The following is a 16,859-nucleotide window of genomic DNA, read 5'->3' as shown; positions in this document are numbered from 1 at the left end:
TTAACTGAGAACACTAAAAGTAGATTAGCACTGCATAATACTTACATGGCTGTTATCCCAGATGGTTAGAGTCTATATTGCAACCTCTCGATGTCTGCTTCAACAACCCATTCAAAGACCATGTGCACAAGGAATTGAATATATGGATGTCGAGTGCAGAAAAATTGTTTACAAAAGGTAGGGCAGTGCATGCTACATCACTTGATATGCTGTGTAACTTTATGCTCAAGGTATGGGACAAAGATAAAGTAGAGACTGTGATCTAATCATGCAAATTGTGCGGTATCTATTGTGCAATTGATGGCATGGAAGTTGATTTATTGTGGGGCACTGACGATGAAGCTGGGACCTGTACAATGACTGTTTAAACAGTAAGAGTATAGATGCGCTTTGTTGCAATCTTTGCTTGAGACTAAGATAGCGAGAGTGATTTTAAAGGGTTCCAAATGTTTTGTTGTTTTCAGACAATGATATAACGATTTTGAAGGGTGCTAATTGTTTTGTTTTCAATAAAAATTTCAATGAAAATCTGCTGCAGTCAGGGGTTTTTTTTTGTTTTTCAAGGGTCGACTTATTCACCAGATCAGCACAGATTGGATTTTGAGCTTAATTTAAGGTCTCAAAATTATATCCGGCATACAAGTCAATCCCCATTTTCTCAGAGTTTTTTTTGGGTTTCACGACTTGACTTGTACGCCGAAATATACGGTAAGAGTTCAGTAATTCTGTTTTCACCTCAAATTAGATCAGTTAATTTTTTTTCACGTCTTTGTCGTGTGGATCGTGGAGGGTCACGTGACCTCTCCCTGTGGAATCTAATCAGAATTTGCATCATCTGACAATGACGGTAAGTCTATTCCCACCCATTAGTGCACACCTGACCATTAGCCACTTTAATCACCTGGTGATTTCCTGGGCCGGACCTTCCCCAGCAAAATCTACCACGTGCAGTAGCTTTTCCTCCGCTCTTCGGTCCGGAGACTAACCATGCTCCACTCCAGGTCACAAGCTGTGGACAATGCTGGAGGATTCATTGGAAAAGTGCACACTATGCAGAGATCAGGGCTGTTAGACAGCATTGGAGCCATGCCCACATTAAACAAGGAACAGTGGGTAGTGTAGTGTAATCCTTGGTTGTTATAAGTCTGTGTACACATTTGTTAGTATTGGTAGTGTTATGTCCGATGCGTCTGGGTTGTACTGTGCTTGTTAGTATCCTTAGTGTTAAGTGCAATGTGACTGGGCTGTACTGTTTTTACTGTAAGCAGTTGGTAATATCAGTAGTGTTAACTGATGGGAGACTGATTAGACTGTATTTTGTGATTGAGATACTAGTGTGTGATCCCTGTTGTGATCCCCTTACATGTTTTAATAAAGATCCATCTTCTGTTTACCCCATGTTCAGACTCATTGTTCTTTGAACTCACCAAACTATCCCCTTCCCTTCTGCCCTGTGACAACTTCCACATTTTTCCCACACTCTATGTTTTCTCCAAATTATAATTCATTCAGATTAAACTTTTGTGAACAGATCAATTTTCACAGCATCAGTTTATCTAGACAATTCCTTATTAACCTTTGTTCTTTTATTAATTTTTAAGATTCACATTTACCCATCAAATCTTCATTTTCGAATTAACATCTTTAAAATCCCCTCTCAATAATGCAATTATTGAACTATACTTAAAAATGCTTTAGGTTTAATTAACCATGTGACTTCCATTACAGTGGAAATTTTATTCTGGTCAGTGCACTGTGCAGCGAACAAAGGAAAAACCACATGGAAGCTGTGAGTGACCTGAACCAACCAACTGACTTTACTGGAACTCTCCAAGAGCTTATCAGCACCAGCTCCATGATCTTTTGCGCCCTCCCCGGGATCGATGTGACATCACCCCAGTGCGAGCCAGCACCTCAGTCCCAATTCACTTGCGGATCAGTGCAGCCCGCTACATGACCACCCCCCCCCCCCCACCTTAGAAATGGTGTTCAGAGGTCCTGAGTCCACAGTTCGTACGTTTGGGAGGCCGATCTCTCTGCCACAGGACTGGAACGGTTACTGGTTGGTTGAGGTCAAGGTGTGCCAGTTTGAGGCGGTCAACTGTCAACGTTTCCTGCCTACACCTAACGTCCAAATGGCACATAGTCCCGTAGTGTCATAACACCTTGCAAGGACCCTCGTATGGGTGCTAAAGTGTGTCTGATGCACACATCTCCTTATGAAGACGTATTCACAGTTTTCGAGATCTTTCGGGACAAAGGATGGAGCTGGACTATGGCGTGAGGTTGGGACAGGGTGCCCACCTTCTTGCAAAGTCACGTTAGCAGTGCCGCCGGTGTTTCATCCTAGCTGCGAGCCGCTGGCACAAACTCTCCCGAGAATGTTAATGGGGCCCCCATAGGCGAGCTCAGCTCATGACGTGGCCAAACCCTCCATTGGCATCTACTATGCTAAGGAACACCCAAAGCAGCTCATCCACTCAATCTGGAACTCGGAGCCCCGCCATGAAGGTCGTCTTCAAAATCCGAAGGAACATTTCCACCAGGCTGTTAGACTGTGGGCAGTAGGCTATGGCTCCCTAGGAGCTGTGCCAGTGCTGCCCATAAGCCAGACATTAACTGTGCCATCCTATCCAACATGATATTGGAAGGAAGATTGAAATGGGCTATCCAGTTGGTGATGAGGGCCCTGGCACAGGATGTCATGGAAGTGTCTGAGAACAGGAAAGCTTCTGTCCACACCGTGAACAGGTACGTGGTGCCTCTGAAAACAGCAGCAGCCAGACGATGTCCACGTGGATGTGGTCAAATCATATGTGCGTTGGGAAGAAAGACTGAAGAGGGCCTTTCATGTGTCTCTCCATTTTGAATGTCTGACAGTGCAGGCAAGTTCTGGCCCAGTGGCTGACCTGTTTACACAAGCTATGCCACATGAATCTGTCTGTGACCAGTTGAGTTGTCGACCTGATAGATGGTGGGCCAACATAGATGGTGGGCCAACATGGTGCGTCACAGACATGATGTCTCCACGCGACAGAAATGATGGGCCAAGGTCTGCTGGTGGACGCATCACAGAGAAGTGTGGCTTTGGATGACATGAAACACACATCTTCCAGCTGTAGCCCTAAGACTGCAGTGCAGTTGGTTGCTATCTCACCATCCGGGTGCTATGAGCACTGTATAGTCGATTTCAGGGGACAGGGAATGCACAGACAGGACAGATGTACAGGACAGAGTGTCAACAACGAAGTTGTTCTTGTCAGAAATGCACGATAGCCATCATGTACTCTGAGATTGCAAGAGAAGTGAGATTGCAAGAGAAGTGACATTGCTGCTTTGCCAACCACAGGTCCAACACCTTGGCGAAGGCAAAAGTGCAGGACTTGTGACTGGTGAACACCATAAAATCCTGTCCTTTGCGGAAATGACATCTGGTGAGATAGAGAGCTAGCAACTTCCTACACTTCTGCTCTGGAGACCGCAGGTGTCTTCTGAAGAAAGTGAGTGGTCTTCAATGCCTATCAATCAGCTACTCCAGGATGCTGCCAACGGTCATGTTGGACTTGTCAACTGTGAGGGCGGTGGGCAAATCAATGCGCAGATGCTCTAGAAGGGTGGTGTTGGCCATAGAATCTTTGGCTTGGTCAAAAGCTGCTGTAGACTCCACATCCCAGCTGAGTTCTTTGGTCAGAATGGACAGCAGCTTGAAAAGAAGTCACACGATCCTGGCAGCTGACAGCAGGACCAATGGTAGAAGTTGACCATCCCAACAAATTCTTGCAAACCTTTGACCATAGTTGGCTTCGTGTACTTACAAATGACCTCAACCTTTGAGAGAAAAGGGATTGCCCTGTGTCAATCAATGTGGTGCACAAGGAAATCAATGGCTGTCAGCCAAACTGACATTTCACTGGGTTGATAGCTAAGCCGTAGTCACCTAGTTGCTGGCAGAGCAGCTGCATTAGGTGCAACTGTCGCAAACGACTGGCGTTGAGGATGTCGAAATCTAGGCCACACCCTACCAAGCACAAGTCTCGAGAAAGTCTGCGCTGCATTTATTTTGAGGCTAAATGGCATGCAGAGTAACTCGAAAAGGCCGGAGTAATGAGGGCTGTCTTGGGGATGTCACTGGGATGCGCAGGGATCTGGAGGTACCCCGGACCAGGTTGGTTTTTGAGAAGATCCTCGCTCCATTTAAATTGGCAGTGAAGTCCTGGATTTGGGAACTAGATATTTGTCGACTGTCTTGGCATCATTCACCAGGTGGTAGTCCCCACAAGGTTTCCATCCACCAGAAGCCTTCAGCACCATGTGTGGAGGAGAGGCCTATAGGCTGTCCAAGCGCTAAACAATTCCCACCTCCTCCATCTTCCCAAATTCTTCTTTGGCAACCCACAGCTTGTTGGGAGGAAGACTGCATGCCCAGGCGTGTAGCGCCAGTCCCTAGTGGGGATGTGGTGCTGGACGCCATGTTCCAGGACCGCAGAAGAGAACTGTGGCATTATAATGGCCAGGAATCCTACCAGGATTCTGGCAAACTCGTTGCCCAATAACATTACCAAGTTGAGGTGGGGAGCGGGAATTGGCTTCTCGAAGGGTGAAGGTTTGGAAAGTCCTGGAATTGACCAGATAGCGCCCTCTCAGGACCACCAGGAGATAGTGGGCTCAAAGGAAGTATGTACCCAGTGGGTTTGACACGTCAGCTAAAGTGGAGGTCCAGGTAAATCGGTGTTGCTGAACTCAAATGGGAAGGTCCGCAACCCATACCTGTGTATGCTGCTGTTGTTGGCAGTGGTGAGGGACGGTCCCGACTTCCCGGCGTGGGTGTCTCTCCTCAAAGGGGAGTGGGCAAGATGCTGTTCAATGCCTGTGTGTACAAGGAAATACTGCCTTGAGTGCCGGACCCATAAATAAAGGAGACTGTCTTGGCGACCGACTGTTGCAGCTATCAGCGATGGCCGCCCTCGGTGTTTCCCGTATGGGATGGCAATAGCAGGCTCCAGAACCCCAATTCTGATGGTAGAAACACAGAGTTGAAGTCTTCTGTGGAGTGGGAGAAAGAAGAGTTGCTGGACGTGACGAAGCAACTAGGTCAACGGATGCTCTACCACATTGTTCAGCATGCCACAGGACATCTACACGGGCTGATAACCTGCGTGGGTTGCTGAAGTCATAGTCTGCATGCATGTCTTCTGGCATCTGTTCGAAAAATATCTGCTCAAACAGTAAATAGGGTCTGGGGCCGCCCATTAACGCCAGCATATCATTCATAAGGGCGGACGACATGCAGTCGCCCAGGGCATCCATGTGGAGCAGCCATGCCGTTTGTTTGGAGTGGGAAAGGCCGAAGGTGCAGATAAGGACCACCTCATACCAGTCAGCGGCTGGTGTAAGAAGTCGATGATTCATCTGGCAATGTCCTAGTCGAGTGAACTAACCATGTAGTAATATCTTGTGGAGTCTGCAGTGGTCTGCCTGACCTAAAACTGGGCCTCAGCCTGTTCGAAGCAGACTGGTGGTTGTGAGGTCCAAAATGTCAGCAGCTTCAGCGAGACTGTGCTCGTGTCATTCATTGTGGGGTCCAAAATGCCAATTTGGACCGTCTGGGTCACCACTGTGGTCAGAGTACTGTGCAGTGAATGAAGGAAAAACCACACGGAGGCTGTGAATGAGCTGAACCAAACAACTGACTTTACTGGAACTCTCCAAGAGTATCAGCACGACCCCCATAATCATTTGCAGCCCCACTCCCAGAACCATTGTGACGTCAGCCCAGTGCGAGCCTGCACCTCCATGACCGTTCGCTTGTGGATCAGTGCAGCCCGCTACAACTTCTCTTGCAGTTTACCAATAAAAAATAGCCATATTACTTTCAAGAGACTTTTTTTACAAAATAAAATATAGGGAGGATGTATTTTTTCCCCCTTCCAAGTGCTTTGTCTTGTAACTACTGACAGTTTTTTTCCCCCCCCAACAGAAATCATTGTGTGCCTTCAGAGGGCAAAGACTCAAGTACATGACAGTAAATGGAATCTTGAATGATCGCACTCACTTTTCTATGATAAACCTATGGCCCATCAAGAAACCTGCTGCGGCAAGATTTTTTTTCCAAATTAACAGCCAAAAAACAAACACAGCATGTTCTAGGTCTCAAAACCACCCTTGTGCAATTGCCTAGCATTTCTTACATTTCATCCTATAACAACCAGTTAAAAAATCCTAAATATTTGTTGTTGATTGATATTGTTTATAAACAGCAGAAACTTGCAGCACAATATGGGTCCTGTACAGCCTTATTGATGGTTATCTCTACTGGAGGCAAGGTGGATCAGGAGGAAAAGGAACCATGAAATTGAAAGACAAGAATGGGAAGGAAATGCAAGGTACCCGGTCTCCTGAACGGATTCCATTCCTTTCTCTCAATTCCTCCATCTCTGCTGCATCTGCTCCCAGCACGAGGCCTTCCATTCCAGGACACTAGAGATGTCCTCCTTCAGGAAGAAGTGGCTTCCTCTCTACTGCCATCAACTCAGCCTTCATCCACATCTTCTCCATTCTCACATCTGCCCTGACCTCTTTCCAACACCCTACCCCCATATGCAACAAGGATTGGGTTCCCTCATTTTTATTTACCACCATCTGCATCCAACACATCATTCTCTGCAATTTCCACCACCTGCAACAGGAACCCAGCACCAGACACATCTTCCTCCTTCTAGGGCAAGGAACTTGTATCCAATGTTTGGAATTTTACTTGCAGCTTTATCTACTATACATCATCTTCACCCTTTGCATATTGAAGAGACCCATCTGTAACCCAACACTCCTATTTGAAATACTAGCAGAACATCTTGCACAAACATAGCAGCAGTTACATAAAGTTTGTACTAAAATTTACTTACTTGTTAACTTGTTATGACTCAGCACCAATTGCGTTATGTTGGAAAGGGTAACTGCAATAGAACAAAACCAAATGTAATAAAATTTGAAGTCATTAGGTTAAGTATCTTCAATATATATTAAAACAATGTTTCTTCATTAATGGTTCTATGAAAAATAATCTTCCATTTTCCTGCTGGGGTGGAGCTAAATTTAATTTCAACATTTGAAAATACTAGAAAGTAAAAACAAAGTGTTTTGTTGCCAGAGTCTTTCAATAACTTGCATTCAGTCATCTCTGCTGCTACACGAGTACAATAGCCATGCAGCACTGAAACAAGTAGATACCCTATGTCAGTGGTTCTCAACCTTTATTTCTTTCCACCGACATACCAGTAAGTATTCTCTATGCCACAGGTGCTCTGTGGTTAGTAAGGGATGGATTAAGGTGGTATGTGGGTGAAAAGAAAAAGTTTGAAAACCACTGTTTTAATCATACCTAATTGACTCATTATGTACACAGTTTCATAACTCTAAAGAAAATTTTTCTCAAGCAAAATATTTCAGTAACAATTGGGTCTAGAGCAGTGATTCTCAACCTTCCCTTCCCACTCACATACCTCCTTAAGCAATCCCTTACTAATCACAGAGCACTGAAGCCCCATGGATTACTTAAAGTGGCACAAGATCTTGGGCATATCCCAACTTCCTTCAACTCTGACTGCCCCACTGCACTCCAGTCCCCACCCAGTACATTTTGGGATAAATTTGCCCACAATGTTATTTTCCTTCTCAGCTGCAAACACAAAAATCACACTTTGCAGAAGGTTGGCACAGTATCTCATATAATTTCCATCAACAACTGCCATCTCTGCAGCCGACAGACTGCTGGGAGTGTTCAGCAAGTCAAGGATGCTCACATCAGTAAGCAAGATGACAGTCTGACAAATTTGGTTTGCGAATCGTCACAGACATTCTCCATGTTCTCTCCACCACCTGCAACTCAAAACTGTTGTTTTCTCACATCTCCAAACTGGATAAAAAGTCCTTGACCTAAAACATTAATCAATTTTCTCTCATCACTGCCATGGCTTGACCTGCTTAGTACTACCAGCATTTTCTCTATTTGTTACAGCATATTACTCAGTGACTGATTGATCTTGGATAAATGCTAAATATGTCACTTTTTCTCATTTTCTTTAGATCTACTTACTATTATAAATGGTGACCATGAAAAGCACACAGCATCACAGAGCTACTTTGGATTTACTAGTGGCAATTGGACAGAACTTTTCAGCGTTGCCAGCAATTGATATAGATTAAATCAAATGGCAATAATGGACAAAACAAATGAAAGAAAAAAATGACAAAAATTCTAAGCAAATAAAATTGAACAGCCGTGTATTCAAAAACCTTTCTGCTTCCCACCTTCAAAGAACATACATAGGGAATTGTTAACAAACAAGTGCAATTCACATAGCACACAACTTTTTATGCTCATTTACGACTCTCATGTCCAGTACCAACTGTATTGAAGTCAGAGGGCCACCACAGTGAATGGCTAACTCCAGTTGAAACTGGGCCTTATTGCTCAAATCCATCCTGTCCCATTTAAAAATAAATGTGTATAGGAGCTGCAACAGGTGCTGCCAGTCATATCTGATGTGAGTTTGAGTGGGGAAAACTAGTGAATGAGAAACCAAAGGAGAGGAAAGTGAAACTTTTACTGAAGGCCTCAAGAGATGCCCATATACAAATGTAGTCCAGACACTTCTGATGTCAGCAATTGGTGCAGATAAACATGAAGGTGTGGGGGAAAGGGAAAAAAAAAATCAGTGAAAGCCACTAAACTGCATCAACACTCTCAGACAATGCCCAACACAACTACAAAATTGCCACTGTGAGGTTACCATCCACTATTAGCAAATGGCTGGGAAAAATTGGTGTCCATTGCTTTGCTACTCATTGGCATTGGATAACATGGCCAAGTCATGTCACAGTTGTCTTTCAATGGCTAACCCAGGTTAAATGGAACCATGCACAAGCAATAGCAACTCATATATTAAGTTCAGGCGTGAAATACAAGGACCTTCTTGTACAGTCCAACAACAACAGACCTTGACATCATTTTGCTATCACAGCCCATGAACTCAGGAGTTTTTTTTGGGGAGGAGGTGCACAGGAGGAGGGGTTTCAATATTGATATTGCCACCTTGAGTGAGTCACAAGAAGAAGATGGCAGCAAAGTTGAAGAAACTGGCAATAGAGGCACCTGGCAGATGAAGCACTAATCAAAAGAAGAATGGTACCTTCACAGCAGGCTTCAACATCATGAGCTACTCTAGCACCTCAGCAAATTTCTCTGTACAGTAAGTAAACACCTTGCTACCTTTACAATCCCCAGTTCGTATGCCCCATCCCTGAAAACTACAAAGCAGGATTTCTACCCTGACCCTAGAAACAAAAAGTAACATTGCATTTCCCAGTGGGAATGAAAGGATCCTCCTCGGAGAAATCAAGCCCAGAGTAAGAAAACATATCAACCTTCTGCTATGATGTGATTGGCAAGGAGTCCTTCCCCTAACAAACAAATGGAGCATGACCTTGGCCTTGGAAACAGAAGAGACTAAGGGCGGAATATATAAAAAAAAACCAACGTTCAAATTTATTGACAGAGTACATACATGACATTACATAGAACCATGAGATTTTTCTTCCTGCAGGCTAGGCAGAATTTTTATTGATGAGTAATGCAAAAAACTGTACTCAAGTTAGATTGAGTTTAGAGGTCTGATGGTGGAGGGGTAGTGCGTCTTGTGGCATCCATACCTTTAGCTTTTTGGCAGCAGCGAAAACAGAGCAGGTTGGTGTCGATCATTCATGATTGCCGCTGCTCTCGAACAGCAGCATTCTACATCCAGATTTTTTTCGATGGTGGGGAGATTTTAGCCTGTGATGTACTGGGCTGCATCCACTACCATTTGCACATCTTTTCACTAAGGAATATTGGTGGCCCCATACCAGGCTGTGATACAGATGGTCATCACATCTTCCTCTACACATCTGCAGAGATTTGCTACAGTTTTTGTTGTCATACCAATCCTCCACAAACTCCTGAATAAGTAGATGTGCTTTCTTCACGATGACGTTAGTGCATTGGATCCAAGAAAGTTCCTCCGAGATGGTGATACCCAGGAATTTAAATTTGCTCACCCTCTCCCACAATGATCACTGAATCATTGTATTTAATCCAGTGATCCAGGCTTTATCAAAACACCAAATAGCTCAGAGTCTTCCCAAACCAGAACCCTTGGATGAACAATGAAATCCAGAACCTGCTGAGCGCCAGCTCACAGACATTTATGTTCAGAGATCCAGATCAAAATTAAAGGATCAGATATGGCCTCCGATAAGATATCTCCCTTGCACTCAATGTCACCAAAACTAAGGAGCTGATTGGCGACTTCAGGGAGACAAAAAAAAAATCAGAGATAAAGAGGGAGAGCAAATTTAAGTTCTTAGGAGTCACCACCTCAGAAGATCTTTCCTGGACCCAGCACTGCACCACTCGCTACAATGGTGACTCCAATAAAAGAAGAAATGAGCATGTATGTACAGAGAATAATCCTGCACTGGAATTTCAAATGCTGTCTAAATAAACTAGAGTGTATTGCTTGATGCTCCTAGTTATTGCAATCCATTTAGCTCCCAATAAATCAGCTCCTGTCTGAGTGGTGAAAGGACTGCAGCAGATTCCATCTTCAACATAAAGCCTTGGAACACCTGGACAGCAAAGGTACATACATCAGGATGCTCTTTATCAACTACAAGTCAGCATTCAACTGTCATCAGCTCAAAACTGATCAGCAAACTCCAAAACCTGGGCCTCAATACCCCACTGAGTAACAGGATCATGGATTCCAGACCACAATCAACAGGGATCAGCTAGAACCTCTCCTCCACAATCTCCATCAGTACCTGAGAACCACAGGACTACATTCTTAGCTCCCAGCTCTACTTGCTTTACACCTAGGAATGTGTGGCTCTCAAGACAATAACAGCATCTACAAATATGATGATGATACCTCAGTAGTGGGTTGTATAAAAGGGGGCAATGAGCCAGCATACAGGAGGGAGAGTGAAAGCTTGGCTAAATGGTGTACAAACAACAACCTTGCACTCAATGTCACCAAAATCAAGGAGCTGATTGTGGACTTGAAAGGGAAAACCAGAGGTGTACGATCTAGTAATATTTGGGGGATTAGAGGTGGAGTGGGTGAGCAAATTTAAATTCCTGCCAGTCACCATCTCGGAGGACCTTTCCTGGACCCAACACAGTCACAGCAATTGTGAAGAAAGCACGTCAGCACCTCTACTTCCTGAGGAGTTTGTGGAGGTTTGGTATGATATCAAACACGTTGGCAAACTTCTACAATTGTGTGGTGCAAAGTGTGCTGACTGGATGCACCATGGTCTGGTATGGGGACACTAATACTCAGTGGGTAAAGCCCTGCAAAAGGTAGTGGACACAGCCCAGGCATCAGAGGCAAGAAATGATTTTGGTAGATCGCCTTAAGCTGGCAAATATAGACTTAGATCAGCTGATACGGGTGGGATGCTGGGGACATCCACCGGCCCATTCTAACTGAATAGGTGAGATTGCAGTGTCAAGTCTGAACTCCGGTTTCCCAGGGTGGGGGGGGTGGTTATGTGGCAAACCGTGCCTCTCCTTCATCAAACTCCGTAGTTGCAGGCCTCCGCAGGATCAGGAGTTCCTGGTGGTCAGGGAGCACAAAGAACTCTGGGAGACACGTGACCTCAGAGGTTGGGTGATTGTGATAGTGCGCCAACTGTAATTATTTAAACTCCTGCGAAGATTCCATTAAACGGTTCTGCTGGTTCAGCTCACAGACAATTTCTGTTGTGCTTTATTCACTGCACTATTCACCCCACTCCTTGAATCTCTCTTAGAGAGGTTTGATATTATTGTAAGAGCTTGATTTTTTTTGTTATTTAGTACTTTGACTTGCTCTTCTGCAATAATTTAAGTTATGTTAAATTTGATTGGCCTGTACATCTAATGGCCATTTTTTGTTGAGCTGTCTAAATCTGACCTTGCGACATAGACATTAATCACAATAAGTCAGTTTAGTAGCTGGAAGAATTACTGAAGTTTATATTTAGATAAGGAGTGTTGCCTTCAAGGAAGAATTGGGGGAGGGGGGGAGTGGATTGTTTGAGATTTAGCTTGTTATCTCTTGGGATCTTTTTTGGGGGGGAGGGAGGATTTGCTTTTGGACTCCTCTTTTGAAGTTGCTATGGTGATTTACGATTGCTTTCATTCCTTCTTGTGTCGAGCTTTTCTAATCTCACAGCCAAATGGAGTTATTTGGTTTATGAATTTTCTGTTCAAATATCTTTGCTTTTAATTTAGTTAATACGAGTGAAGTTATAAACATTGAGAGTTGGAATATGCATGGTTTAAAATCATCCTATTATGCATAAGAAAATATTTATTCATATTAAAAGTTCAAGGCTGACATTATATTTTTACAAGAAATGCACATCCATTTGAATGACACCGTGTTTTTTTCAATGTTGGAAGGGGCAGCCCTTTCACGTGTCTTCTACTGCAAAGGCCTGAGAGGATTCGATTTTAATTGACCAATTTATTCCTTTTGTTCATCATAATGTTCTCTGACACCAATGGTCGTTTTCTTATTGTTTATGGAAAACTATATAAAAGAAGGATTGCTTTGGCTAACGTTTATGGTCCTAATGTTGATGATCTGGGTTTTTTTTTAAAAAAGATTTATTTTCTTCCTTACTGGATTTAAACTTATATTCTCTGGTAATGGGTGGAGATTTCAACTGTTGGTTAATCCCTGTCTTAGACCATTCGTCTTCTAAAACAGCTACATAGAAACATAGAAGATAGGAGCAGGAGTTGGTCATTCGACCCTGCTCCGCCATTCAACGAGATCATGGCTGATCTTAAAGTTCAGTACCCCGTCCCCGCCTTCTCTCCGTAACCTTTAATAGATCTAATTCCCTCTTAAATATATTTAATGAACCTGCCTTTACTGCCCTCTGTGGCAATGAATTCCACAGATTCACCACCCTCTGGGTAAAGAAATTCCTCCTCATCTCGGTCCTAAATGGTTTGCCTATTATCCTCAAACCATGGTCCCGGGTTCTGGATTTTCCCATCATTGGAAACATCCCATCTGCATCCATTCTGTCCAGTCCTGCCAGAATTTTATATGTCTCTATGAGATCCCCTCTCAATCTTTTAAACTCCAGCAAGTACAATCCCAATTTGCGCAATCTTTCCTCATAAGTCATTCCTGCCATTCCGGGTATCAGCCTGGTGAATCGCCTCTGCACTCCCTCCATTGCAAGAACATCCTTCCTTAGATAAGATGACCAAAACTGCACACAATACTCCAGGTGTGATCTCACCAGGGCCCTATACAGCTGCAGTAAGGTATCCTTGTTCCTATACTCAAACCCTCTTGATATGAAGGCCAACATACCATTTGCCTTTTTAACCGCCAGCTGTACCTGCATGCTCGCCTTCAGAGACTGATGTACAAGTACCCCTAGGTCTCTCTGCACTTCCCCATCTCTTAATCTATTGCCATTCAAATAGTAATCTGCCCTCCGGTTTGTATTACCAAAGTGGATAACCTCACATTTATCCACATTGTAGTGCATTTGCCATGTATCTGCCCAGTCCCTCAAATTATCTAAATCACACTGGAGCTTCCTGACCCCCTCTTCCGTGCACACAACCCCTCCTAGCTTAGTGTCATCTGCAAATTTGGAGATATTACATCCAATCCCCCTCATCCAGATCATTAATGTAAATTGTGAACAGCTGGGGTCCCAGTACAGATCCCTGTGGCACCCCACTGGTCACCGCCTGCCACTCAGAAAACAAGCCATTTATCCCAACTCTCTGTCTTCTACCTGTCAGCCAGTTCTCAATCCACATCAATATTTTGCCCCCAATCCCATGAGCCTTGATTTTGGTAGCCAGTCATTTATGCGGGACCTTATCGAAGGCCTTTTGGAAGTCCAGGTACACCACATCCGCTGGCTCTCCCCCATCTATTTTACCTGTCACCATCTCAAAGAATTCCAATAGATTTGTCAAGCACGATTTACCTTTTGTAAATCCATGTTGACTCCGTCCGATCCCTTCTCTGTTAGTCATATGCTCCGCTATTACATCCTTAATAATGGATTCCATCATTTTGCCCACTACTGATGTAAGGCTCCCCAGCCTATAATTCCCCGCTTTTTCTCTACCCCCCTTTTTAAATAGTGGGGTAACATTAGCTACCCTCCAATCCATGGGTACTGATCCTGAGTCTATCGAGTTCTGGAAAATAATTCTTAAAGCATCTGCTATCTGAATGGCCACTTCCTTAAGTACCCTAGGATGTAGATTATCAGGCCCTTGGGATTTATCTGCCTTCAATCCCATCAATTTCCCCAAGACCATGTCCTTAGAGATACTGATTTCTTTCAGTTCCTCCCTTGCATTAGTCTCTATGTTTCTCAACAACCTTGGGAGATTATTTGTATCCTCTCTTGTAAAAACAGAACTAAAGTAAGAATTTAATTGGTCTGCCATTTCCTTATTCCCCATTATATATTCCCCTGATTCCGACTGCAAAGGACCTACTCTGGATTTCACCAATCTTTTCCTCTTGACATATTTATAAAAGCTTTTGCAGTCGGTTTTTATATTTGCCGCAAGCTTACTTTCGTAATTTATTTTTGCTCTCTTGATTAATCCCTTTGTCCTCCTTTGGTGCATCTTGAACTGCTCGCAGTCTTCAGTTGTGATACTTTTTTTGGCCAATTGATATGCTCTCTCTTTGGACCCAATGCTGTCTCTAATTTCCCTTGTTATCCACAGTTGAGTCACCTTTTTTGGTTTATTTTTATGCCAAACCGATATAAACGATTTTTGCAATTTCTCCATTAGATCTGTGAATGCTTTCCATTGTCTATCCACAGTCAACTCCCCCATAAACACCACCCAATCAATCTTACTCAACTCCCATCTCATACCATCATAATTCCATTTATTTAAATTCAGGACCTTAGTCTTGGTTTTAATTTCATCACTCTCCATGTCGAGTGAGAATTCGATCATATTGTGATCGCTCCTACCCAAAGGGCCTCGCACAACAAGATTGCTGATTAGCCCCTTATCATTGCATAATACCCAGTCTAAAATGGCCTGCTCTCGAGTTGGTTCCTCGACATATTGGTCTAGATAACCGTCCCGTAAACATTCAAGGAATTCCTCCTCCTCTGTATTTTTACCAATTTGACTAGTCCAATCTATATGCAAACTAAAGTCTCCCATGATGACAGCTGTTCCCTTATTGCATGCTTTTCTAATTTCTCTTTTAATGCCTTCCCCTCACCTCTACACTACTATTTGGAGGCCTATATACCACCCCCACTAACGTTTTCCGCCCCTTGCTATTCCTCAGTTCTACCCATATAGATTCCGCATCTTCTGAGTTAATATCCTTCCTGTCAATCGTGTTGGTCCCTTCTGTCACCATCAATACTACCCCAACCCCTTTTCTTTCTTGCCGATCCCTCCTAAATATCGTATACCCCGGGATGTTAAGTTCCTAGGCTTGCCCACCCTGCAGCCATGTTTCTGTAATCCCAATCAAATCATGTTTGTTTATCTCAATTTCCACAGCTAATTCATCTACCTTGTTCCGAATGCTTCTTGCTTTAAGATATAAAGCCTTCAGATTTGCTTTTTTCACCCTCCTTGCTCTTTCTGATTTTTTACTTTTGCTGCCTAACCTAACTTTTCCTGTTTTATCTTTTCTGTCCTTTGCCCTATCATACAGGTTCCCACCCCCCTGCCAAATTAGTTTAAACCGCACCCGATGGCTGTACCAAACCTAGCTGCCAACCCCTTTTGGGTTTAGGTGTAACCCATCCTTCTTGTAGAGGTCATGCCTTCCCCAAAAGAGATCCCAATGATCCAAGAAGCCAAAACCCTGTCCTTTACACCAGCCCTTCAGCCACACATTCATTTTTCTTAACCTTCCATTTTTGTCCTCAGTTGCACTTGGCACAGGTAGCAAACCAGAGATCACCACCCTGGCTGCCCTATTTCTTAGTTTCTGTCCTAGCTCTCTGTAATCCTTTTTCAGTACTTCCTCTTTTTTATCTATGTCATTGGTACCCACATGTACCAAGACATCAGGCTGTTCGCCTTCCCCTTTTAGAATACCCTGGACCCAATTTGAGATATCCCGCACCCTTGCACCAGGGAAGCAGCACACCATGCGGGCATACCTATCTGGCTCACAGAATCTCCTGTCTGTATTTCTGACAATGGAGTCCCCAATGACCACTGCATTCCTCTTTACTTTTTGGTCCACCATGCCAGGCTCAGTGCCAACGACCTGGTCACTGCTGCCAGCTTCTGTCAGGTCATCTCCCTCAACAGCATCCAACAAAATATACCTGTTACTGAGAGGGATATTCACAGGTGTGCTCTCCATTTTCCTGGTATTTTTCTTCCCACCCCTGACAGTTACCCACTTACCTGACACATCTGGTCTTGGGGTAACTATGTCCTGAAAGTTGAATCTATCAACTCCTCACTCTCCCTTACCAGCCGTAGGTCCTCAAGTTGCAGCTCCAGTTCCCCAACTCGGTCCTTAAGGAATAGGTCAACCTTATTCATTCATTTCTTCATGCTAAAGTGGGGCATTTTCTCCATCCTAATGATAATAATTTTTTTTTGTTGTATCCATCATACATATTCATAGATTGGTTACTTTTTTTTTAAACTGATAAACAACTGATTCCATTAATTAGTGCAAATAAATATGAGTCTTTTGTATTTTCAGACCATGCTCTGGTTGTTTTTAAATCACTGATTTACCTCAATCTGTTAGACACTGGCGCTTCAATTCAATTTT

General features: G+C 43.7%; 1 protein-coding gene across 2 annotated transcripts in view; it reads right to left on the bottom strand.

The window, feature by feature from the left end:
* rsu1 (Ras suppressor protein 1) overlaps window positions 1-16,859 on the bottom strand; it is a 188,704-nt gene that overhangs the window by 158,735 nt on the left and 13,110 nt on the right. For both annotated transcript variants that reach the window (XM_069914262.1, XM_069914263.1), the window contains exon 3: window positions 6,903-6,953. In XM_069914262.1, coding sequence (XP_069770363.1) covers window positions 6,903-6,953 — 51 coding nt within the window. The remainder of the gene's footprint in view (window positions 1-6,902; window positions 6,954-16,859) is intronic.

The sequence above is a fragment of the Narcine bancroftii genome, chromosome 1 (assembly GCF_036971445.1).
Source record: "Narcine bancroftii isolate sNarBan1 chromosome 1, sNarBan1.hap1, whole genome shotgun sequence".
Classification (NCBI taxonomy): Eukaryota; Metazoa; Chordata; class Chondrichthyes; order Torpediniformes; family Narcinidae; genus Narcine; species Narcine bancroftii.
Note: the sequence above shows the minus strand (reverse complement) of the source record. Positions and strands in the feature narration are given on the sequence as shown.